This window comes from Cavia porcellus, unplaced genomic scaffold, assembly GCF_034190915.1.
Source record: "Cavia porcellus strain 051 isolate PalLab524CR breed Dunkin Hartley unplaced genomic scaffold, mCavPor4.1 scaffold_4, whole genome shotgun sequence".
Lineage (NCBI taxonomy): Eukaryota > Metazoa > Chordata > Mammalia > Rodentia > Caviidae > Cavia > Cavia porcellus.
The window spans coordinates 77,264,857-77,290,503 of NW_026947487.1; the positions used below are offsets into that span (position 1 = coordinate 77,264,857).

General features: G+C 38.7%; 1 protein-coding gene across 2 annotated transcripts in view; it reads left to right on the top strand.

The window, feature by feature from the left end:
• The window catches only part of Smarcad1 (SWI/SNF-related, matrix-associated actin-dependent regulator of chromatin, subfamily a, containing DEAD/H box 1), an 84,829-nt gene extending 77,133 nt beyond the window's left edge, over nt 1-7,696 (top strand). For both annotated transcript variants that reach the window (XM_003472105.5, XM_013154893.3), the window contains 4 exons: nt 216-334; nt 1,092-1,274; nt 2,049-2,158; nt 5,900-7,696. In XM_003472105.5, the coding sequence (XP_003472153.2) occupies nt 216-334; nt 1,092-1,274; nt 2,049-2,158; nt 5,900-5,961 (474 nt within the window). In that variant the 3' untranslated portion in view covers nt 5,962-7,696. The remainder of the gene's footprint in view (nt 1-215; nt 335-1,091; nt 1,275-2,048; nt 2,159-5,899) is intronic.
• The last annotated feature ends 17,951 nt before the right edge of the window (nt 7,697-25,647 follow it).

Below are 25,647 nucleotides of genomic sequence, written 5' to 3' on the forward strand. Positions count from 1 at the left end.
CTCTTACATGTAGGGAATAAGGTAATTATTCATATATGAACTAAAAAAAATTGAAGTATAATTTTTATATTTGTTTAAACAGTTGATCATTAGGTAACTTATTGTAGGAAATTTTCTACAGTCATCAAATATTCCTGCTTATTAAAATGTGTCAAGACTTGAAGTGGTATAGTGGTTTTATTCTCCATTTTTAATCCATATGTGTATTTTCATAGGGTGACAGAGTTGTATTATTCAGTCAGTTTACTATGATGTTGGATATTTTAGAGGTTCTCCTAAAACATCATCAGCATCGGTATCTCAGATTAGATGGGAAGACTCAGATCTCTGAAAGGTTGGTACATTTCTCATTAGCTTCAGAACATCACTCATGCATCATTTATTAGAGTTTTAAATGTCTAGAGCATCTGATAAGGGGTGTTTTTTTTTTTTGCTTTCACTTTCATGTGTAGATATTGAAACTCATGCCTTAAAATGAGGTAAATTTTCTTTTTAATTTTTCTTCTGTATTTTGAAATAGATACGAGAATTGTATAGTTTTCCTCTTTTAAAACATGTAGGGTTTAGAGCATCTTATTTTAAGATTAGCTTTTTTAAGTTTTAAAGGATTTTTTTTAAATAATGCATTTTCTATTGCTATCAATATCTGATTTATTTTTATCACCCAGAGACATTTTCTTTTTCTGTATTAGAGTCAAGATAAACATCAGGCCAAAGGAGAACTCAGTGATACCATTTGATCTTGCGGTCACTGTTTCTAGAGACACATTGTTCACCAGTAGGGAGTGAAAATTGCATGTGTAGTATTGAGATGAATTAAAGTGATCATAAAGACAAAATTAAACATCTGAATGGTTTGATTAAAATAACAATTGAGTGATAGTTGTATTAAAGTAATGGTGTATTGTTAGAGGAATAATGAAGAGTTAGTAGGTTGGAAAATTCTTCAGTAATACAGCTGCAGGCAAAGGCAACAATTCCAAAAGCACCTCTATGATTTCAGGTTTCTTTTCCATGTGGTATGATTGTTTCTAATTTTAATTATATACATACCTTTTAGTGACATTTAACTTAACATATTGGTCTTACAGGATTCATCTAATTGATGAATTTAACACCGACATGGATATTTTTGTATTTCTGTTGTCAACAAAAGCTGGTGGATTAGGAATAAATCTGACATCAGCAAATGTTGTTATACTTCACGATATTGATTGTAATCCTTATAATGACAAACAAGCAGAAGATAGATGCCATAGAGTAGGCCAGACTAAGTAAGTATTTTAGGTTGAAATTTTCTTTTTGTTATTACTGAGGGGGCAGAGGTGAAAACAAAGTCTCACTATTATATAAGTTGGCATTGAATTCACCGTGTAGCCCAGGCTGGCCTCAAACTCATCATAATCCTCTGCCTTAACTTTCCAAGTATAGGCATATATCCCATCACACCTGACTCCGTTAAAATTTATTTTTAGTCAAAAACTACATAGTTTAATCAGTATAGGAGCCAGGTGTTATGGTACAGTGCGGGGGCTAGCATTTTTTAATTATTTGTAAATTTTATTTATTTATTTTTGGTTTTTGGCTGTGTATTCCAGGCTGGCCTTGAACTTAATGTATAACCCAGACTGGCCTTGAAATTGGGTGATCCGGGGCAGGGGATTTAGCTCAGTGGCATAAGCACCTGCCTTGCAAGCAGGCGGTCCTGAGTTCGATCCCTGGTACCGATAAAAAGAAAAAAGAAAAAAAAAAGTGTTAAAAAAAAAAGAAATTGGGTGATCCTCCTACCTCAGCCTCCTGAGTGCTGGGACTGCAGGTGTGCACCACCACACCTGGCCTATCTGTAATCTTAAAAGCACAAATATGTTTTTCTTCTCAGTTCAGTAGGAAGAAATTTCTAAAAATTTTAACTGCTCAGAAAAATTTTAAAGAATTTAAATTTAAGGATATGTTTATTAGACTTGAAATTACTCTTTAAACTTTTTAATATACTTCACACATATCAAATAACTTTAGGAACCAATGGACATTTCTTGTTTTTCTTTTAGAGAAGTACTAGTTATAAAATTAATAAGCCAAGGGACAATTGAAGAATCCATGCTAAAAATTAATCAACAGAAATTGAAACTAGAACAAGATATGACCACTGTGGATGAAGGTAAGTTGTCTGTGAGCAGAAACCAGGATTTATTAAATTGTGAAGCACTCATTGCATGGGGAGAACACAGCGGGAGAACAGAGCGGTCTGAGTTCTTCACTAGTTACTGTAGTTGGCCTGGGGGATAAAACTGAGGACTGTAAACATGTTTGAGTTGAAAGTACGAGATAGTGACAAAGAACAGTTTCTCCCAACTTAATAGGGAACACTTGGGTTTTAGGAAATTTTTTCTCATCCAACCTTCACCTCATTATTTTTGGATGTACAGTTTTATCCATATTGTTATAATTTCTTTTACATGAAAGTAACTTTGACCCTAAATGTTTGAAGTATATGGCTAAACTTTTCTGTGGCATAGTTAGCTTTACACAGGACCCCAATGTTTATATTAATTTCATTTTTAGTAAATACTTATAGGAAGAAAGCAATAAAGCATGCGTTTTCAAAAATTTAATAATTTCAACTCTGCAGATTGAAGAACTTGGGCCCTACTCAAATAAATGACTCCTGTCCATGCCACCCTATTCAAAAGATACAGTTTTAGGTTTTATAAATTTGAACGTGGTAGTTTTTTGAAAAATAATACATAGTTTAAAACTCAAAAGATGTAAATGGGTGAGCCTCCTCCTTTCTTGCCCCATCGCTCTGCGTATTTGTAAGGGTGGTGCTTGGTAGCCTGTATGCATGGTTGGGTGGGTTGTGTACGTGTGTGTGTCCAAGTGTTTAAAACCTATAGAAATAAATCCACCTGGGTATTATTCTCTGTGCAAAAGAGCATGCACTCTTCATCTTGATTTTCTTATTAAATAGGAAAGTTTCCTTGGAAATAAGTGGTTTTTCATAATTCTAATAAGCATTCCTAATATTGATGGTTCATTTCATATTTCTATTGAGTATTTATTATGTCCCAGTACTTTTGTTAGGCTCTCTGTACTGTATAGAAATGAATACGTTTTGATCTGTCTTTAGAGAGAGAAATAAATGTGTGTAATCAGATCAGTACTTGAGATTCCTCATAGTATTTATTCCGTGTTCTGGGAGCTTGGGGTGGTGGGCACTACGAGGAACTTCCAGTAAGAGTCAGTCAACTGGTTAGACTTCAGGGTGAAGATGAGCATAGACAACTGGGAGTCATTGCTGTGGTTTGTTAGGCTGTGGCGACTTTGGCGGTTTCAGATTATCCAGCAAGCACAGCAGAGCTAATTAGCTTCACACAGTTTCCACATGAGCACTGTTCGTTTCTGACTAATTTGTTAGGGCAGCTTTTAGAAATTTAATAGAGCAATATACTTAACTCCAAGATGTATGGATCTTACCCTAAATAGAAAATAATTCATTGTTCTGGCACTTTGCTTGCTCCTGGGTCAGGATATCATTCTCCTGGGTTGGCTGATTTTCAGAGAGAGAGAAAGTCTTGCAAAGTGAGGGCTAGAAGTATGAAGGAGGGTGTTCTCGTCTTCCTGGTCCTCAGGGCCTCCTTATTCTCTGCCACCCGGCTTCCACTGTCCCTCAGATTCAGGTTTCTGTCTCTGTGGGCTGAGCCTTCTGTGAAGTCCACCTGGGGTGGACAACTGACTCAACTGGGCAAGCACCAGTACCCCACCTCACCCTGTTAGTGTCCCAGTCTCCTACCACCAAGAAGTGGCCTTCCCTTTCCCACCAGAGGGTCCTAGTGTTTGGCTGTTCCTGTTTTTCATCTGCTGTCCATCTTCCCAAACTTGGTGGCATGTGCTCTTTGCTGCTGTCTTTTTTTTCTGTTCTGCTTTTTCATTTTCCCCAACACTTTCATGGTGTAGTATGTTTCTTTCATGGTGTAGTATGATTCTTCAGATTGGAACAAGGGTGATGTGTTTATAATCATTTTATATCATAATTCATGCAAATTGTTTCTGTTCATATAAATTTGAATAGGCTAGAAGTTTGCCTGTTCTGTCTTTAGATGTCTATTAAAATGGCAACTTATTTCAGCTGTGTGCTTAGAGATTAACCTTACAGAGTTTAATTATGGAGATTCTTCCCCCACATTTCTTTTTTTCCTCATTGCTCCTTTGTCTTGTTAAGGCTATTGATATGTTTTCTGCTGGTATGTGTTTTCTTTAGTAGATGTAAGACTACATTATCTTTTTGCATTTACTCTCAGTCGTAGTGTTGTCTTAGTTATGCCTATGGTTTCATAATTGTGACTGAATTGATGAGCACACTTGTGCCCTTTTCCTCTCGCACAGCGAGTCCTCTTTCTCTGTAAACAGAAGGCACACAAATAAGGGGAGCATACAAGTGCCTTCTTGCTAACAGTCCCCTCTTTGTGAAACCCAGTGGTCAAAGACCATGCCATGTATGCCTGTTAGGTTTTCTGTTTCCAGAGGGAGTGTACATCTTCAGATCAGCAGCAGAAGCAGAGTCCCTAGGAATGGCCAGTTGGAAATACAGATGCCCAGGTTCTTATTTACTCAGAAACTCCAAGAATGGGACTGAGTAGTCTGGTTTAACAACCCTTCCAGGCAATTCTGCTTTGAAATAAAGATTGTGAAGTTTGTTGTTGCTGCTTTTTAAGGAGTAATTAATTGTATTATATAAAGTGTTCTATCTTGTTAACTCTTTTATGGAAATTTTTACATAATATTGAAATTATACGGTAAATGAAAGTATGGTGATTTAACAGTTGTAATATTTGCAATGCTTGTGTCATCTGCCTTTTCTATCTGAATTATTCATGTCAGTTCCAAACATTGAGTGCATTTTCAGAATTTTCTCTTAAGTTGCCACAGTACTTTTTTCTGTTGAAGAAAATCAACAATAATTTCTGGATACTATGTTTTCTCAATATCCAAATTTCTCCCTATTGTCCTTTTAATATCTTTTGTAGTATTTCTGAAACCATAACCCATAGTTCATACTTTGCATTTCATTGTGTTATATCTTTAGTATCTTTAAATTTAGTGGAATTGCTTTACTCTTTCCCTGCGTGAAAGTATTCTTATAATTTAGATTGTAACTAGGATGCGCATTTGTGAGAGAAGTTACTGGTTATGCTGCATTTAGCTGCACCTAAAAGGTGTAAAACAAAAGCAAGTATTTGTGAATTGTCAGTACCTATCAACTTAATAATTCAGTTCATCAGAAATTGATTGAATTAGTCAGGGATGGGTGGAGTCTAAGTGGTTTGTTCCTATAAATGGCTAAGTACTGGGGTCTCACTTCCTTAAAATACAGGGAAACCATTGGATAAAAGAAGGTAATTTACCTTAGTAAATAATCCTTACCTGACACATGTGTTCAGCCTGACTCAGTGCTGTGTACTACCCACATTTACACTTTTCCTCATTATCTTCTTAATGTCTTTTACAGTTTTATTTTAACCTTTTTATATAAAAAGGTAAGTGTATGAATTAAATTTTGGTTCAGCTGGGATATAATGGCTTTGTCTTCCCCACTGATTGTAACATACATATTTTTCTTACGTTTAGCAAATGTGAAAAATACCACTATGTAAATTAGATATGATCCAAACTTTTTAGGTCTCTTGTCAAATCAGAATCCTTAATTTGAGGTTAAGACATTGGCATTATATACAGAGGAAACAGTCCTAGTTAAATTCACAGGGTTACAGGTTTCTAATGGGATACTACAGTAAACTAGACCTTGAAAAATAAATTGGAATTCACTAAAAAAGGAGAAAATTTGAGAGAATATATTCATAAGATTTTCATAAAATTTTTAATACCACTTTCTGATCTGCAGGTGATGAAGGGACTATGCCAGCAGATATAGCCACATTACTAAAGACATCAATGGGCCTGTGAGATGAGAATTTTGAATTCCTAATTGGCCAGGAAATACCAACTTGGTGCACTCAAGGACATTTACATTACGATGACCATGGGGTTTATGAACATTTGTAACTTTTTATAATTTGCATATTGTATTTCTCATAGTATGGACAACTTTTTGCCACTAACTGAACTTTCCAGATGCTCACATGAATTTCATAAGCCACAAGTAGGTAGTCCTGAAGACGTTGAATAATCATTTTACAAAGCAGTTTTCTGAATGGGGATTAGTTGGTGATTGTTTGTAACAAATATGCTAATGCTTTAGAAATGTCAGTATTTTTGTAATTATTTCTACCTCCAAATATATATATTGTCTTTCACTGGATAATGTGTGTAGATTTTTACATGTGCCTTATTTGACAATGCTTATGTCTTGTTTTTGCTTGTCTCATTTGAAGTTATTTTTTCCTAAGTTAGTTTAAAAAGTGCAACTGGATAGGTTTATAGCCTTTGTTTTGTTGCTATTTGAAGCAAGCAGATGTTCACCAATGTCAACAAGAACACAACCTGAATCTAAAGGTGGCATTCCATATACTGACGTCCCCAGGTCCTCTCCATACTTCTGTTAAGTCAGATTTGTTTGGCTAGGCACTAAGTTGTTTTCCAGTGTATAGGAACTAAAGAAGTCCTTCTCTTGCACCATGAATTCCTTCTGTTCATTTCCCTACTGCACTCACTGGTGTGCTCGTTAATTCTGCCTATTCTTGTGCATGTTTTCATTGATTTCCTCCTTCTGGCTTTTGCTTCTCTTGAAACTTGCCTGGTCACTCCTGCTCCTGCTCTCTTCCTCTGGATAATTTCTTCTTGCCACATCCCTACACATCAGCAAAATATCAGTGACACTTTTCTAGTTTATCAGAACAGGTTAACTTAAAGCTATTTGACTTGAGAGCAGATTGGATGTGACTTCACATTAAGGCAGCGTGAGGTACTACATGGAAATATAGGTCATTAACTTTAAACATTTATCAAAAATATAATTTACCAGTGTCCAGAATGTCTAGTTCAGGACCACCTGAAAAGAGAGCCATTATTCAATTCCAATTCAGTGTGGGTGACAAATTTAGAAGTAAAGTTGTCTATTTGCTATATAATTCTTTATTATTATATCTTCCTTTAAATTTTTGCCTGTCAGTCTATATTGCTGTTTTTATTATATTTCAGTTTCTTTGTATAACTTGTGAGTTTCATGTGTTTTGTTTTTATTATGTAAATATCATTATAAATAAACTTATTTATAAATCAAAGATTCGTTAATTATTGGAGATCATACTTTTTAAGATGTTTAACCTGCTATGTTGCTACATAAGTAAACCCTCTGGATTTAGAAGGCAAGTGAAGCTCTTAAGAGTGATTTTTAGATGCCATAGGCTCAGAAAATTTACAGTCAGTAGATTTACTGAAAATGTATTGAATATACTGAATATATTTTAGCGTTGTAGGGCTAAAACAAATCTTAAAATGTTAATACTACCTCCTGCTATATCACAGTACCCAAATCACTTAGCCAAATTGTTGGGAATATTACCTTTTAAATCTCACAATGAATTTTTCCTAACTTTTTCGTATCAGTGTATCTTCCGTGATAGGATGGATGGTTTTTTTTACTATTGCTGTTATTGTAATATTTTATCTCTAATGTAGCTAGGATCTTCCTGTAATGTTCTTTTATGTGTTGGGTTTAATAAAATATTTGTGATCATAAGTTGTATTTTTACACCATGTTTTAATAGTTGCTAACCCTCCCCCTTACCTTCAAATATATATTATATTCAGCACAAGTGAGATCATCTCTTAGTGTTGTCTGTTTTTCAATAAATTGCAATTTATTACTTAGGATGCTTTATTTGTCCCTTCATTGGGCTGATACCGATAAACCATAATTATCCCTAAAAAGCAAATGAAGGCACAGCTGTTACAGTAATAACCAACTACAGTGACATTGTTTTTAAAATGCAAGTTACCATTGGGTTTGAAATGTATCTTACATGTTTTCATATCTATTTAGGGCTCCATCTGTATCACAGTACTTTGTGATAGAACTATAATTTTATGCAGTAGATATTTATATTAAAATGTACACTACTGTTGGTGTTGCTAGGAACATCAGTTACTGTTTTATGTGGCAGAGAGATAGGAGCATCTTGTGGTTTGGTTGCCATTCATGTAACTATTAACTAGTCCATAGATTTAAGAAATTCTTTTAATGATTTCTAGATGGAATGTTGGGTTTTTTTTTTCTGATTATAAATATTTATTTAATTGCTCTGATTCTCCCTCTTTATCTGGAAGAAGGAAATACTTCATTTGAGTCCAGCAAAGATTAGGTAACCTAAGGGTTACAGTAATGTTAAATATTTCCTTATGGAACTGCCATGGTTATATTTTATACTTGAATTATAAATCATGTATATACTTAATTTTCATAATTTTGCATAAGCATTGTATTTATTACACTTACTGAGTTTGCTCCCCACTAAAGCTAGTCAGAGTGTAATACAGTAGAACATGACTTCTCATAAACAAGTTTTTACCTTCATTATTTAGACCAGAGGTAGGGAAGCCATAGCACAGCACCACAGCAGACATCACTGAAAGGTCTATAAGAGATTTGCTGTCACTAATCTAGAGTATTTGAAAATTGTTAAAAGTTTTCCTTTAGATCAATTATGTGATATCAGTGAGTTTTCTTATTCTATTTATCATTAGTAGCCACTAATAAAAACTTGATCTGAAAATCGAAATACTTGGGAAATCTTGTTTTATGTGTAATAATTTACAAAGGATTTATCATGTTTTCTTTAATGGTACATAATTGGGAGGAAGTAAAGCACCTTACTCAGATCATATTCATGTCGAGCTGGGCTTCTTTATGTTCACCTTCCTCTGCTTCTGAGAATAGTACTGCCTGTTTCTATTTTGTGACAGAACGAACAAAATTTTTAGGATTAACAAGCAATGTAAAATTTGATGTTCCTATAATAGTTTAAAATGAATTTTTGAGGAAGGTGTAAGTATGTAGTTATATGACAGGGTCTATTTAAATGGCTTATTTGTACAGGCAGTTTTTTCCACAGCATTGTATAACTAAAAGTGACTAAAAGTTGAAATTGTGCGAAACATGAGAAATTATTGGGGAAAATTATTACCTTATAATTTTTGCCAGCATACTAAAAATGTTCTTATTTGTTGGTAATGAATGTATAAGTAAATTAAAAGTGCTGATTTAATGCCCTGTACGACATTAAGAAATACTGAGTTAGTTTTATTGTCATGAAAGAAATTATCCAGAGTAGCTGGAGCAATAAGTACTGTTTGTTATGTAACTTAAGAATTGAGGCTCTCCCCAGTACCGATAAAAAGGAAAAAGAAAAAAAGAAAGAAAGAATTGAGGATCAACTGCCAACATTCTATCATTCTGTCTTTTTTTTGTGTATGGAGTAGGGTGTATCTTTTGTTTTGACAGGTCACTGGTTTGGTCTGGAGTGTCCCCTAAAGGTACACAAAGCTTGGTCAATGGTGTGTGGCAACACTGTGAGGTGTGGAATTTGGGAAGGGCCAGAGGAAGGAATTCGGGCCATTGTAGATGGGGTCATTGTAGTCAGGGAGTGTGGAGATCCCCCTGGAGGCTGCTTTGGAAGGGGATTTGGAGACCCCGCCATGCTGTTTGCCAGCTGTAATGAGATGAGCACGCGTGTTCATCTACCACATTCCTAGTCATAGCATTTTACTCTGCCACATGGCCAAAAACAGGACCAACTGACCATGGACTGGAATTTAAGGCACCATGAGCCAAAGTAAATTTTCCTCCTTTTAAATTGATTTTTCTTGCATATTTTGTCACAGTAACAGAAAGCCTTAAAATTAGTTGGTTATTGCTGTGTTTCAGAAGCCTTTGGACTTGGCTGGAAAGGTTTGGAGGAGAAGGCTAGAGAAAGCTGACCACGCTGTAAACAGCTTCATAGGTGGTTCCTGTGGGAATGTAAAAGATCAAAACCTCATGACAGAGAGGAAGCAGAAGGCTTGAGAGGACACAGATGGGCATGGAATCTGGGGGAAAGGCACTGGAGGCCACTCAGTGTAGTCTGGGAAAGAAGTCTCAGTCCTGAGACTGCGAGAGGTTGAGCTTAAAGGTAATGGTCTGGTTTATCTAGCAAAGGAGATGTGAAGCAGCACTGGCTGCTCCTAACCAGATAAGCTGTAGGAATCAGGAAGAACAAAAGAAAGGCAGAAGTTTCTGAAAAATTTGCAGTTTGCCCAGAAAAGGGGCATGTTCAGAACCGCAGCCAAGGAAGGTATGGAAATGAGTTCCCTGAGAAAAAGCCAAGTTGTGACTAGAGCTGGAGTTCAGTGGTAGAGCATTTTAAACCCAAGGCTCTAAGTTCATCCCCAGTACAATTTTAAAAAAGTATGTTTTTTGCATCTCAAAACAAGCTTAAAAGCATCTCACAAAACACCTGAACTACACCCACTCACTATAAGGCCATGTGGATATTCTGGTGCCATGGTAAGAAATACAGCCTGACTGCCCCAATGAAGACTGCGTGAACTTGTCGGGGAAAGAGACAAACTAGAAGACCCCATCTACAAACCTGTTACGCACTAAAAAAGCCAGGAGCATGTGAAAGAGGGACCTGCGCTTCTGGGCACACTGCTTCAGGAGTGTGGTGGAAACGGTTAAAGGGAGCCATGACCACTGGGGAGGGATTTGTCAGGAACTGGAACACTCATGATGCACAGGCCTGTCTGAGTACCAGGCACCAACTCTACGAACTCACTGCAAGGGACAGACTCCGGTTTCCCACTTTATAAACACACAGCAAACAAATCCAGTTAAAGCAGGCATGGTGGCTCACACCAGCAATCCCAGCACTCTGCAAGACTGTGCAGAGAGTCAGAAATCACAAGGCTGAGCCCAGCCTGGGCAACTGAGTGACCTAGCAAGACTCTGTCCCAGTATTTAAGGAAGGGATTGGGGATGCAGTGCAGTGTGAAGGCTCTGGGTTCAATCCCTGGTACAGTGGGGGAAAAAAAAAGGGAAAAGAAAGTATTAGTGTTGGTATTGCCCAAACTGAAACCCAAGTTAGCTTGACACCAGCATGTTTGTCTTTTTCACACTTGCCCTTGATTTCTCATGTATTTCTGTTTGCAGAGGTCTTTAACTTTTTTAAACGATCTATACATTTCAAGTATAATCATTTAGTAAAACTTAGAATAAACATAGAATTAGTTTTGTCTATGCTGATTATTGAAATTTGAATAGCTTCTAAATGGCTCTACATGGCTTGTGTACTTTTTTTAAATGTCAGAAAATAGGCAAAAATAATTTCACCATTACTACAAGTAAACTAGTATTTTACTGTATTTTTTGTCTGTAAGTAAGGATATGTGTTCTGTTTCCTTTGGCATGAGAATATAAAAAGTTTTTTCAAAGAATATAATAGAAAAACCAGAAAAGGTCCCAGGATAGAGGTCAAGGTCTGGGGCCTGAGGATACCTCCTTTCTCCGTTTAAGGAGGTGTGTGTTAAACAGCTCAAGACAGGAGAGTGGACATCTGTGTTCTTCTCCGTGTGCCTGCTGTCTGAATTAAAGTGAAGGCATAGCAATGAGCAGGAATTTTTAAGATACACATGTGCAGCTTGTTCTTGTCTCAGTTGCTTTTCTTGTGCTGGAACAAAAACACGCAATGTTAAAGGAGGAAAGGTTTATTTTGGCTCACACTTTGTAGAGGATTCAGACCACAGATGGCTGGCTCCAAAGCAGGGTGGCATGGCAGAAGTATGTAGTCGAAGAGAAACAGTTCATGCTGGGGAGAAGACAGCAAAACAGTGAAGTAACAAGCTACAAGCGACCAGTAACAGCAGCAGCCCTCTTTCTGCCTCCTATACTTTATCCAGGCTGTCTGCCCTAGGGTCCAAGCATTGCAATGCGAATCACTTCCAACATCACATCCTGGATTCTAGCATCACACACCCTTGATCTTGACACCTGCAAAACACCCCATCTATAACCACATAAGGATTTGGGGGGGGGATATCCAGATACAGTCATAACAGTGCCCAGCATCATACTGGTGAAAATCAGTGACTCCTTTCCTCTGCTTTCTATTGGCTAAACACTCCTACCCATTTTGTCTGTAGATCCTGTGGGAAGGAAAGCCGCTTATAGCTAAGCCCCTTAAATGGGACCTAAGTCACATGACCTTGCATGCTGCACCAAAGTGAATTCAGTTTTAGCCAAGCTCTGCTGTGTATGTCATATGTCACACAGTGCAGCTTTGAGATAAACCAAAACTATCCTGGCCTTAATAACACAGTTCAGATTTGAGCTGTCAGAGCAGATCACCTGTGTGAAAATGCACACAGTACAAATTCTATCCCAGGTTCTTCAGTCTACACACCACCTTGGTATCAAATGCCCCTCTCCGTTAGTCACCAGGGTAGCACTTTTCAGTCAGAGGTTGAATGATGCCCAGACACCTGCTGTTGAGTTCACAAAGTAGTATTACTGCCTTTTGGGCCAGGAGCAAACCCTTGCTACATTTTATGTAAATGCATAATAGAAAAACACCATTGGCCAACAAAGAAATATACACCAAAGAGACTAATGATGATATTGAAAATAAAATCAGAATAAGCGTCACGGATTTATAAAAGAACTGGCTGACTGGAGTTGTTGACAGTGCCACCATGTGGGAAGTCAAAACAATTTAGTGAAGGCCCTTTATCAACATAAATAAGGAAAACATTTCCTTCATCCCTGATGGCTTTGTCTAAAGGAGACATGAGTAATATTTAACAGTAACTATTGTGCAAAATAAAAACGTTACACGTTAATCTGTGTTTGAATGTAACAACTCCTAACACTTGGTAAATACACTCAATTCATGTGTAAGGTAGAGGATGACGTAATACCAGGAGGAAGAAATTGCTCCTCTACTCTAGATACATACTTTAAAATTTTTATTTTAAAGGGAATAAAACAGAACAAAACAAAATAGAACAATGTTGGATTTAAAAAACAAGACAGAAAGAAATCCCCCATAGTAGCTATATTGCATATTGTCCTCTATATAGATGCCCAGACTACCAGCTTTCGGCCTGCAAAATCAAATAATTCAAGCATTAAGTTTTTTTCAGTTGCAGTCATCTCAACCCGTATTCCTCTGAATCAGCTGGTTGCTTATGGTGGCAAAGTGGGAGACACTTTTCTTATCTCCCAGGCCTATGCCAGCTGGGTCACAGGAGGGCATGGCTTGGTCTCTTGGTTCTCCTAGTCCAAGGCCTGGCTTCTTGGTTCTCCTGGCCCACAGCTGCAGCTGGCTCAGGGAAGGGTGCAGCTTAGGGTTCTCCTCCTAGGCCACCACTGCTTTGTATACATTTTCTACAAAGAAGATACTTGAAATGTCTCTAATGCTTTAAAATTCTCTGTACTAAATTAAGTGGCTTTTTTCTATTTCTCTGTAAATCTTTAACTGATACTAAATGTTTTCATAGAAGTCTTTGACAATCATGGGGCAGTTTTCTCTGTTGATTATCAGATCCCTTTAGACAAGTTCATCCTTCATGGTCCTTCACTGTCATTTGTTAGTGAAAAATCCTCATCCTTATTTTATTAGGATTTTTTTAAAATTCAACATACGAAAGGCAATAATGGCTATGTGATATTATAAAACCAAACAATCCAGCCAGGTTCAGTGGCACACACCTGTTTTCCTAGCTCCTTGGGATGCTGAGGCAGGAGGTTTCATGATCCAAGGAATTCAGGTCAGTATGGGCAACATGGTGAGACCTAGTCACTAAAGTGTAAACAAATAAGCAATCCAGGACTCTAGAGTCCTGATATTATTGTAAATTGATGCAAATTGCTGTATACTTTACAGCAGACACTTATAGAATATGTAGTGATTTTTACTTCTGTCACCTAAATAATGCACTCACATATGAGGAAAAAGGACCCCAGTTCTAGAATTATTGAAAAGCCTGGATCTATATAACTTGCCTACAGGATTTTTCATAGAAAAGGAGGACAATGCCTTTTTTAAATTTCATTGTGTCCTGTTTCTTTTCTCCTCCTCCTCCATCTCCTGCCTTTCCCTCCTCCTCCTCTTTTCCCCATCCTCTTCATCATCCTGCTCCTCCTTATTCTTCTTTTCCACTCCTCTTTTCTACACTTTTCTCCCTTTTTTCCTTCCCTCCTTTATTCTTTCCTTCCTTTCATCTCTCTATAATAGCTACTGTAAAGCCTCGGTCACACTAGTGCTCAAGGCCCCAGCAGTGACTGCCTTATTCCAGAGGAAAGCTACCAGAGAGCAAAGAGAGTTCATGTGCTCATAACCCCTGATGCAGAAATAGCCATTATTTGAAATCTGTGTTCCTGCTCCATGAGATCAGTGTCTCCTAGTGGCTCCTAAATGTGAGCCAGGGACAAGTTTCTAATTGATATCTTAAAATAGATATCCTATCAGATTGGATCTGTGCATATAGAGTTTTACTGTATATTGGGCACTTTACATTAAATGTTATGTCCAGCTGCAGCTCTAGATATTCTTGAGGGGAAGAATGGTGAGGGATGAGAAAATAAAAGAGATGGAGGCTGAGGTCAGGTGGTGGACTGTTTCCTGATGGGAAGAAAGGAACTGCTCAACCACTGCAGTTCATTTATTTATACACTCAGGAGTTTGGTGTCAGTTTCAGCCCCTCTACTTGGCAACCTTGTATAGCTGGACTGAGTACCTTGTATTCACAGACCTAAAAGAGCTTATTTACTTGGAGCTGGAATAGCTTGTTTACTTGGCTTAACTCAAGCTCGTTCTCAGGGATGGCCTTGCTCTAACCGCACACATGCAATCCATCTTCAGCTTCAGCTGCTCCCCACTTCTCCTCCTTTTCTGTTTTGTAGTTGTGAGCAATCAGTGGTCAGTTGAAATTGAAGGAGCTGTGTTTCTAGGTCTCTGTACAAGACCTAATTCTTGAACACTTTTCATTCTGAGTGAACTTAATTGTTTGGGCTAAAGATTTCCAGTCCAAGGATTTTAAGTGCCTGCATTCAGCAATTTATCTTTGTACTATCAATCCATAATACTAATCAGTTACTAGTACAGATGGCAACTGTCAGAAGGTGTTAGTGATTTGAGTTTCTTTTATAGCCAGCATATTACTGTGGCATCGTTTTACACATTTTGTGGTTGTACTTTCCTGCAGGATGTTCAAGACTAACTTAAGGTGAGACCTGTATTAATTCTAATCAATCTCTTGCTATCTATGAAGGTCAGTTAAGTCTCCTCAGGAATGAATTGCCTTGGAACCATGCACAGCACCTCTTAGCACTTCTGTCAGTGTCAGCCATCTGAATGAGTTATGGCCATTCCTTGACCAAGTTGCATTCTATGAAAGCTTTAGAGATTTTTCTCTCTTGGTGACTCTCTTTAGGCGCACTACAAATCACTGGTCACTTTCTTCTGTGGCCCCACAATGTCCTTGGTCAGAATACAAGGGACTCATCAAGTTATGGGACTTTGCAGCTGAGTTCTCTTATGTCTTGGGTCCTCACTGACCTCAAAGGACAGGGGCCAAAATATTGGTTGTCCTTGGAGCCCATCTATCTTTCTAGCTTTTGGTCTCCAAGCCTCAGGTGTTAAACATCTAAAAGAGAAGTTTAATCAGATTACACTGCAGCTTAATATAACTCCTATCTAAATATTAAGCATGTTGGAATATAAAATAGAACCATTATTTTCTAACAACCATTTATCAGTGTTCTAATATTTGAATCCCAATAGAATGTCAACAGATACTTATTTTATAGAGAAAATTAGAGATCAGAAGCCATACATAATATTGCAATGTGACAATCATGGTGACATTTTGCACATAAATTTCCATTTTGACAAAGCATGACCCTTTTAATCAATCATCTCTCTCTAATACATGAGAAACATTTATATAGCTTGTTCTCCTTTAATAAATTGTACATCACATAAGTTTTTGTTGAATGCAGATTTCTGAATCTGAAAGAAAAGTCTGTCACTATAAACAATCCTCATTCCACACTTTGGAACACCCACACTTCTGCATAACAATTAACTATCATAGCCATATGAAAATCTTTGCATGAGAATATCTTTAAATCAAAAATCTTATTGTTTAGAAAATGTAATCCTTTTATGAGTGAGCAATGTAAACATATTATAATAATATATTTTAATGACATTTATTGGAGTGTCTCCCATAAAACTATGGAGATCATTGGGTCCTCCTAACAATGAACAAGGACTAGATAATATTTCCAGGCAGCTAATTTCTTATTCATCAGTTGGAATCCTGTCTAATAATTTCTCCCCACCCTAAGGGATTTGTGTTTGATTATCTTAACAATTTTTGATTATCTATGAGAAAACCAAATGTATAATTTGACCAGCTGGCAACCTGGGTAGAAGCATGCTTTAACATTTATAAGCCAAACTAAATTATGAACAAATGACTGAAAAATGCAAAAGGAAAAGAGAAAAATTATTGAGCTAAAAAAACCCAGCTGTTAACTTACTAGGCAAATGGACAAGCAAACAAGTTCACAGATTAACAGATTGGACAAACAAAAGTGTTATAAATTCAGAGTACACTGATATTTTCAACCAAATTGAATTATTAAAATTCTCTTATAATTTTACAAGTTTGTAATTGTAAATAGAATTATTTGTAGGTCAATTAGCAGAGATCTTTTATCAGCTCAGTTATCTCCAAACACTCGATAACCTACTCAGATATTTGATTCCCATCTTTTGTTACTATCTCCTAGGCATTCTGGGTCAAGTCCTTCAATTGGTCCCAGGTTGGATTTGGCCCAATCCTTGTCTATCAGCTATAGAGCAGTCTCTGAGGCATTACCATCACAGGACTGAACAACTTCTAGAAAGGTGGAATCAACTTTTTCTCTGGACCTATGTCCATGATACAACCTGATGGTATGTTGTGGTACATGGACAGGCCATTCAGTGTTCTCTGGAAAGATACAAGCATACTCTTGACCCCAAAGTAGCATTAACTGGCTCCCTTCCACTGTCTGGTATGAAGGTATTTCCCAGGGACCATTTCTAGCTTCTTTTCCCTCACCTGATTGAGTTATCTTTATGCTGCTGTAATCTCATCCCAAATAAGATTTTAAAATTTAATAGTACATACTGCCCAGTGAAGTTATATAATGTGGTATAAATCTTGTAGGTAAAATTGCCCCTTTGTTCTTGTAACTGAATTTTGAGCAAGTTTAACAGGTTTTAGCCTGTTGAATTGCATTTGAGGGTGCAACAGTTCATGGCAGCAGAAGATAGCAAAAGTAGCAAGAGCAAATGAGGGGAAACATAAATTTCCCCTTTCCCCCTACACTGTAAGCAGGCCTCCCCTCCTAGCGGGGTACAGCATGTGCACCATCTATCTCTGTGCCTTCCTCCTGCATAGGTGAGGATGTTTACAAAATGAGCACCCTGGCCCCCTTAAGGAATCACTCAGCCAAGTTTCTTTTTTTTTTAATTTTATTTAAAGAGAGACTAAGCAAAACAGAAAATAGGTAGAAATAATACATACGTTCAGAGAAAAAAACAGTAAGAAATCACTAGTTGATGTTTACATATTATCATTTTACAAATAATTGTTCAAGATACAAAAATGGAACATGAAAAGTGGGAATTCAAGCAGCAAGACTGAAAACAGTTCTGTTCAATTGTCCAACAAAAACTTAGTTAACATGGTTGTCAATTCTATACACTTAAACAAACATGCAGTTATCCATATCTTCATTTATGTTTAGATTAAACAAACTAAAGCAGGTTAAAATCATTCTGAACAAAGAATAATAGTATTGCTGGATTTCACATCATGACACTCTGTGATCAGCACTGGGTACTGTAGTGTCTTTTTTTAATTAAATTTAAAGAAAGACTAAACAAAACAATAAATGGGTAGAAGTAATACATAATTTCAAAGAAAAAAATTAACAGTAAGAAGTCACTAGTTGATGATTACAGCTTGTCTTCTTACAAATAGTTATTCAAGATACTAAAGTGGAGTATATAAAGTGGGGATTCAAACAGTGAGATTGCAACCAGTTCTGTTCAACTATCCAACAAAAACTTAGAAATATGGTTATCAATCCTATACACTTAAACATATATGCAGTTATCCATATCTTCAATTATATTGAGATTGAATAAACCCAAGCAGGCTAATATCACTCTGAACAAAGAATAATACTATTGGTGGGTTTACATTATGACACTCCAGGATCAGCACTGGGTATTTTAGTGTCTCTTTTTATTCAAAGTATGTGTTCATTTCATCATGTGTCATAAGATCAATTCTCATAAACTGTTTATAGATTCTACACATGCATGAGTATTAACATGTATTTCTATCCTTTCTATATTAGAGGGAGAAACAAAACAAAGCAAGGCAAAACAAAACATATTCCTATAAACACATGAAATGAAATAAACATATAAGACCGTTGTACAACGAATTCTACCATGGTTCCTGTGTTGTCTTTTGTTATCTCCAATAGAATTGGCTACATCATCAGATATAGTATAATTGAATATATCAGTACATAACAGTATTAATAAAAAGACAACTTTGTATATAGTATAAAACTTCAAAAATCAGCAGTTATCAAACCAGAATGTGTATCGTAGAGTCTTGTCATCTTCAGTGTAGTTGCCTTTACTCTTAGACTTGGTACTATCAATCATACCAGTTTTGAATAAAATATTCTCTGCCTCATTTCTGTTATACTCTTTTTTTTGTCATCAGTTGCCTGCTTATCTTCTTCATTCTGTTTTCTGCTCCATTCATTGAGGCCTCTCTGCCACTATTCCTGAAATCCTAGTACTTTTCTTTCTCTCTAGAATGCCTTGCAGTATCTCTGTAGAGTTGGATTGGTGACTGCAAATTTCTCAAGTTCCTCTTTGTCTTGAAAGCATCTTCTTTCTCCATTAATTTCTAGAGACAGTTTAGCAGGGTATATCAATCTGGGATGGAGGTTATTTTCTTTCAGAGCTTGGAATATTTCACTTCAGGCTCTTCTTGACTTGATGGTTTGTGTTGAGAAGTCTGCCATTATTCTGATGGGCCTTCCTTTATAGGTGATCTGTTTCTTGTCTCTAACAGCTTTTAATATTCTGTTCTTATATTGAATTTCTGGGATCTTGATTATTATATGCCTGGGTGTAGGTCTGTTTCAGTTGTAGGTGGCTGGAGTTCTGTATGCCTCATACATCAGAATATCATTTCCTTTTCCTATGTTTGGGAAGTTTTCCTTAATTATTTCTGTGAATACCTTTGTAGTTCCTTTGCTCATACCCCAGCTTCTTCATTTACATTCTTTATTCTCAAGTTATAGATCCTTTTCTCATCTTCTAGCCTTTGTATTGTTACTGCTTGTTTCCTTGTTATTTTTTAAAAAGTTTTCCCTTTGATATTCCCACATTGCAAACCTGTCCTCCAGTTTGGATAATCTATCCTTATTTTCTTTCAAGCTGATTTTCCATCTTTCCATAGAGTTTTTAATTTCCTGGTGATCTCTTTGAATCTGCTTCATGTATTCTATATTTTTTTATATTCTTCATCAAATAGTTCTCTCCTTTGTTTGAGTTCCTCCATTCTTCTGTCTGTGTCTGCTTGAGGGGTGCTTAGTATCTCTTTTATTAATCTTCTTATATCTTGCTTTATTTGGCTAAATATTTCCCTTTTGAACTCATCTATGAGGTCCTGAATATATCTTTTCATGTCCATTGGTGCTGTGTCTGATACTGCATGCTTGCTGTTCTCTTTCTCCTTTGTATTTACATATCCTGGTTCAATGCTCTCAGGGTTGGGACCTGGGGACTTTTTGTTGTTGCTTCCTCTTCCCATCTTTTTTGCTTCTTCCAGGAGGCCCCAGTTTCTTTCTTTGTTGGTTGCAATTCTTCCAAAGCATGCTGGCTAGATGACCCTTCACACTGCCCTGTGCTAGTGAGTTGTAGACAGGGACAGTGTATGCTGGCCCCTCCCCTCCAGATCAGTCAAGCTGCTATGGCCTGTCCTATATTACTTTGCACCGCCCCCTCTCCGGGTCAGTCAAACTTCTAGGTTTCACTGGGTTAGTGTGGTTAGTGTGTACCACTGCTGTAGGGACTTGATTTCAGATAACCTATTGGGTCTCAGCCAGATCACATGACCCAGGCCCAGCTCACTTCACCAATCCCATTCGGGAAAGGAATATTTGACTGAAGTCACTGCTGCCCCTTGTACTGCCTGATCCCAGAATGTCATCTGCCAGAGCCCCCCTTTCTATTGAATGGTTCCACTCCCATCACTCACCACAGGTCAATGTAGGCACCCTGCCAACTCAGCTCTCTGTTCGGCTCTTGGACCCCCGAACTCAATTTAACTGCGCCTCCAGTGAGTCGAAGCGGCAAGACCTCAGATGGCTTGGCAAGTCACAGTAGGATCTCGGCAAGTCGTGGTGGGACCTCAGATGGTCAGCAAGTCGCCTGCTTAATTTCTTCTTGGGATGAGAGAATTCATCTCCCTCTCTTCAGGGCTCCCCATGCTGTATTAAGTTGAATTCTAAGTTGACTATCTCAGGCAGCCTCTGTAGCCAGTTGTTATCTATCTGCCATCTTTGATCCTCTTGTCCCTCAGCCAAGTTTCTAATCAAGGTAACACAATGTATCAACCATTCTAATCTACCCCTTGTCTACTTAGGAACCAACCACACACACACACACACACACACACACACACACACACACATTAAATTGATTTCCAGGCAAAAAGACATGCTGATTCTTATCATTTCACAACTTAAACATCACAACACAGGTTTAACAATCCTTAGAAGCTAGTAGTAAGTCTATCAACATTGTATTGTAATAGAACGGTAATATTCACCCTTGCAGCTGAAAAAAGCAACCCTTTCTCCCACCTCACCCTGTCCAGGACAAGCTCCAGGCTCTGTGAGGCACTTTAGTCTCCTTCCCTACCAAGGAGTCTGTGAGAAGTGGTGAGAGGGGCAGGAAGCCACAGTTTCTCCCTGTTAAATAACCCTTTAAAAGTCTGTAGAGGTTCAGATAAATTTGTGCTGGCTTGTTTTTTCCCTAGCATTGCTCTAAGCACTTTCTCTGAATTATATAACTTTATAGTTCTTTCTTCTGAAAACAAACTCAAGAAATTTATCAAGTTTTGCAGTCTTAATAGGCAAACAATCATCAAAAGACTCCCTGATACAAATTCACAGAAGTAATGTAAATACAGGATCAAGATTGCAACAAGAGGAAATCAAGGCATGCCCTTCCACACCCTAGCAGCAGTCATAAGGCTGGATGAGAACCAAGAAGTCAAGCCACATGCTTCCATGTGCCTGTAGCAGACACAAGGCTGGGTGAGAAGCAAGAAGCCAAGCTGCGCCTCTGATGCACCAGCCAGCATGCAGACCAAGAGAGAACAGCCAGCCTCCACCCCAGCCCCAGTAAGCACCTGGCTGATTTAGAGGAGCACAGGCTCAGATGAAAGCTACTGAAGTAAAGAAACAATTTAAAGCTTGTTTGATTGTAAGGAGCGGCTCAGAATGGCTGCTGCTGCCCTGCGCCTCCCACCTGAGGGCATTTTGTGTGTCAGCCTACATTTCCCATGATCCTCCCCTTGCCTACAGTGTGCATGATGGGAGCAACTTCCCACTTCAGCCTACATCTCCCATAATCCTCTCCTGCTTACATCATATATCCGGATGTGACGATGACCTATCAGATAACACTCTGTGCCCTCTTCCTGCCCCATTGGCCCGCTTCCACCCTATATAAGTTGTAGCCATTTTAAGAATAAACGAGACTTGAATAGAATCCCGCCTTGTCTCCATCTCTCTTTTCTCTTGCCCAGCCCTCTATCGCTGTCCCCTCTCCAGGCAAGGCCCACGGACTGATCCGCAGGACGGATCATTTGATTGACTTTGCAGACCTAAAGCTGGTACTCTAAGCATCTAGTTAGAAGATAATAATATACAATATAGTAATTACTTGGCATTTCCTACTGTCTTGCTTTTGAAGTCCAATACTGTTCTCATTATTTCATTTTGTTCTCTTTTTGTAGGGAGTCATTGAAGCTGGAGACTGATCATATGTGTGGGGCTAAAGTAAGGCCAGCCCTGAAAACACAGAAAGCCCCAAAGCAAGCCAGGTAAACAACCTGTTCCAGCACCAAGGCAAGCACCCAGGCCAGACAGGCAAACAAATTGCTAGGCAGTGGGGTTGAAATTGACCTTCTTCAGAGGGTATAAATAAATGTGCTGCAGTGGTTGAGTGGTTCCATTCCTCTCATCAGGAGGACAAGGGCTCCACCTGACCCCAGTTTTGTCTGTAATTTATTTTCTCAGCCTCTTGCCTCCCAACATCTAGAGCTGCAGCTGTTTGCTATACATTTTTTATTTCCTTTGAAATAAAAATATACAGATTTCTACATACATTTGAGGTTCTTGTGTACCTGTTTGTCCTATGTTTTATACCTGATATGGGCTCAGTATTGAAGCCCAGTATTGAAGTATACCTGATTTGGGCTCAATATTGATGAGGTTGATGGGCTCAATACTGAAGATATTGATACACCTCCCACCCTTTGGCTGGCACACTGTAGGTATCCTTCTCACCTGCTAAATAAAAAATACCCTCATGCCTCAGATCCCTGTTCAGGTGTTATATGTCATGTTTGACTATAGCTACAAATATTCTTAGGGATAGGACAGTAACAGGATGGAGAAAATAAGAGATGAATGCTGAGGTAGGTGGAGACTTCTCTCTTGAGGGGAAGAAAGGAACTGCTCAACAACTGTAGTGTGTTTCTTTATAGGTTCTGGAGACTGATGTCAATTTCAGTCCCTCCCTCACTTTGCAACTTTGTATGGCTTGCCTGAGCTCCTGGCTTTTCAGGCTGGAATAGCTTGTATCCTTGGCTCACTTGGGACTTTCATGTTCTCAGGGCTGGCCTTGCTTTAACCCTGCTAATGCAATCAATCTCCAGCTTCAGCCACTTCCCACACATTAATTATTCTCACAGATATATGCATGAAGAATGAAATCTCAAGAGTTTAACGTGGACATTCTCCAGCACACAACATGGCTCTGCAAGCCAGGAGCCACTGAGCCAGGTAAGCTGTGGCTCAGTGACTGCTGAAGTAATCTCTGGTTGTAAAGCTGTGCAGGTCTCCAGGGGGAGTTTGGTGAGTTGGTGAGGATGGCATTTTGCTTTCCACCAAACTCAGATCTGGCCTCCTGATATATCATACAAATGTAAGTATTTTCAACATGCACCAAAGAGATCACTGTCTTTTATTACTTATTGAAAATAAGCCAACCAACACAAGCTAATTATTGATTTTTAATTCTTTGATTGCAGAGGAAAAGACAACTGTTAGACACTCTCCATTATCACAACCTTCAAATACAGAAGAATAAGGGGTGTGGTGATATAGAGATGGAGGAAAGAAAAAATAAGGAGTTATAATTCATCCTTTTTTGGGGGGCCACTGGGGCTTGAATGTAATTCAGTCTTAATATTGCCGTACATTTTTTTCCAAAGAACAAGAGGGAGTCATGTTATGTGAAAATAACTGTGGCCAATATTTCCTTTTATTCAATTTTATTGTATGGCTGGCACTGTGCTCAATCCTGAGGGAAAGGTGATGAATTTGCTAATATGTAGTCTTACTCTGAATGAACAAAGTGTCTAAGGGTAGACAGGTAAGATATTAACTATACCACTGTGGAAAACAACAAGCACTGTCTTTTCTATCAAAAAGAATTGTATGTATCTCAGACTCTGGCTCACACTAAGCACCCTCACTGAATACATGTGTCCCAAAATTGCCTGCTCAGTTTAAACCCAGGAAACACAGGTATAAATCAGAGTCAGTTTATCAAGCGCCCGGGACATTTCTGTACATTGTCCCTCACTCAGTGTTCCTTCCTCGCAATCCTTCTGATACCTCACTGCCTGAGTTAGCCAATCAGGACAGACCGGGAACCTTCTACTCAACCACTGAGGAGAGGTCAGCTCCCCTTCCTGCCTTAGGGATAAAAGGGCCAACTCCTTTGTTCTGAGTGCCCAGGTCACCATGCGCCCTTTGGCAGAAGTAAATTTTGCTTTGTATTTTCTTTTCTTTCTTTCTTTTCTTTTTTTTTTTTTTTATGGCACTAGGGATTGAACTCATGACCTCACACTTGCCAGGCAGGTGCTTAGGCCTCTGAGCTAAAACCCTGGCTGTTTGCCTTGCAAATTCTATCATTTGTCTGAGTTCATTTTTCTGGCACCAACAATTTGTGTCTGGGGGCTTATTTCTAACAATTTAACGCTGTCACAAGCCACCACATCACTTTAGGAACATACAATTTTGCTTTCTCAAGATAATTTCAATGACTTATCATGAGATATTTGGTCTGGCAGTATTTTAGGCTATGTGTTTTTGAAAGAATTCCTGGACATTGATACACATACTCTATAGCACTGGTAAATGACCTCCCAACCCCGGGTGCCAGCTTAGCTGGAACCAAAGAGAAGGGGTGGGGTGGCATGGAGAGGACACATGCCAGGATCACAGGGCTCTGTGGATCTGAGATGTTCCAGGACAGACAGCATAATGAAGGTTCTGCTGTCAATGAGGAGCTGAGCCTGTGATCCCTGCCAGGTCCTGTTCCCCAGGTGTCCCTCACCTCTCCCCCTGCCCCCCACAGGCTCAGCAGTGGACCAGTCCTGTTGCCAGGTTCTGCACCAAACACTGGACATTCTAGACCAGTACTCTGTGGCTGAGGCAACTGCTCAAGCAACCTTACGCCATGCAGTGCCCTGCCACTGTGGGTCTTTTGGGCCTGTCTCTTACTTTCATGGAAGACTTTTTGTTCTATTACAAGTCGGCTTGAAGTGCGGAGACAAAAATGCCTTGCTCTCCAGCTTGGGGCAGTGATTCAGGACAAATGCCAACTGTTGACAAAGTCAATCAGCTTGAAAAAGAGCAGAAAGCCTTGGAGGAAGCACTCGATGAGGCTCACCTGGGAGGGGCCAGGAAAGCACAGCACTGGGAGGCGGCCTAAAGAAGGCCTCACACTTCGAGAGATACTGTTCTTCCTCCACAAGTGGAGGAACAGTCACATCACTCTGAACAGCAGCCACTGACTGATGGCAGAGATTTCCACCAGGATCCAGACCCTAACAGAGGATTTAAAATCACTCACAGCCAAAGTGGCTCAAGTCAAAGTTGCCCTGTTGAATGTTGAACATCAGCAAATAACATCTATAGAGTCAGCGAGCATCTTTGCAGTCAGCAAACACACAGCTGCGAAGTAAGTTCAGGAGCTTCAGCAGGAGCTCACAGTAAGGGGGGCCAAAGTTTATCAACAAACAGTGCTGAGCTACCACTGGAAACTGAGACTGCAGGAAAAAGCCCAGGCGGACCAAGAGTACAAACTGTCCACACTGGAACAGACTGGCAGACAGACACGCCACTGAAGACCCACATAAACAGAGCTCCAGATCTGGAAGAGGAGTGGGACAGGACCATTCACTTCTACCGAAGGCAGATGACCTCCCTGCAGAGAGAAGCCCCTGAGAACTGGGCTGCAGCTACCATCGCTGAAGACACCC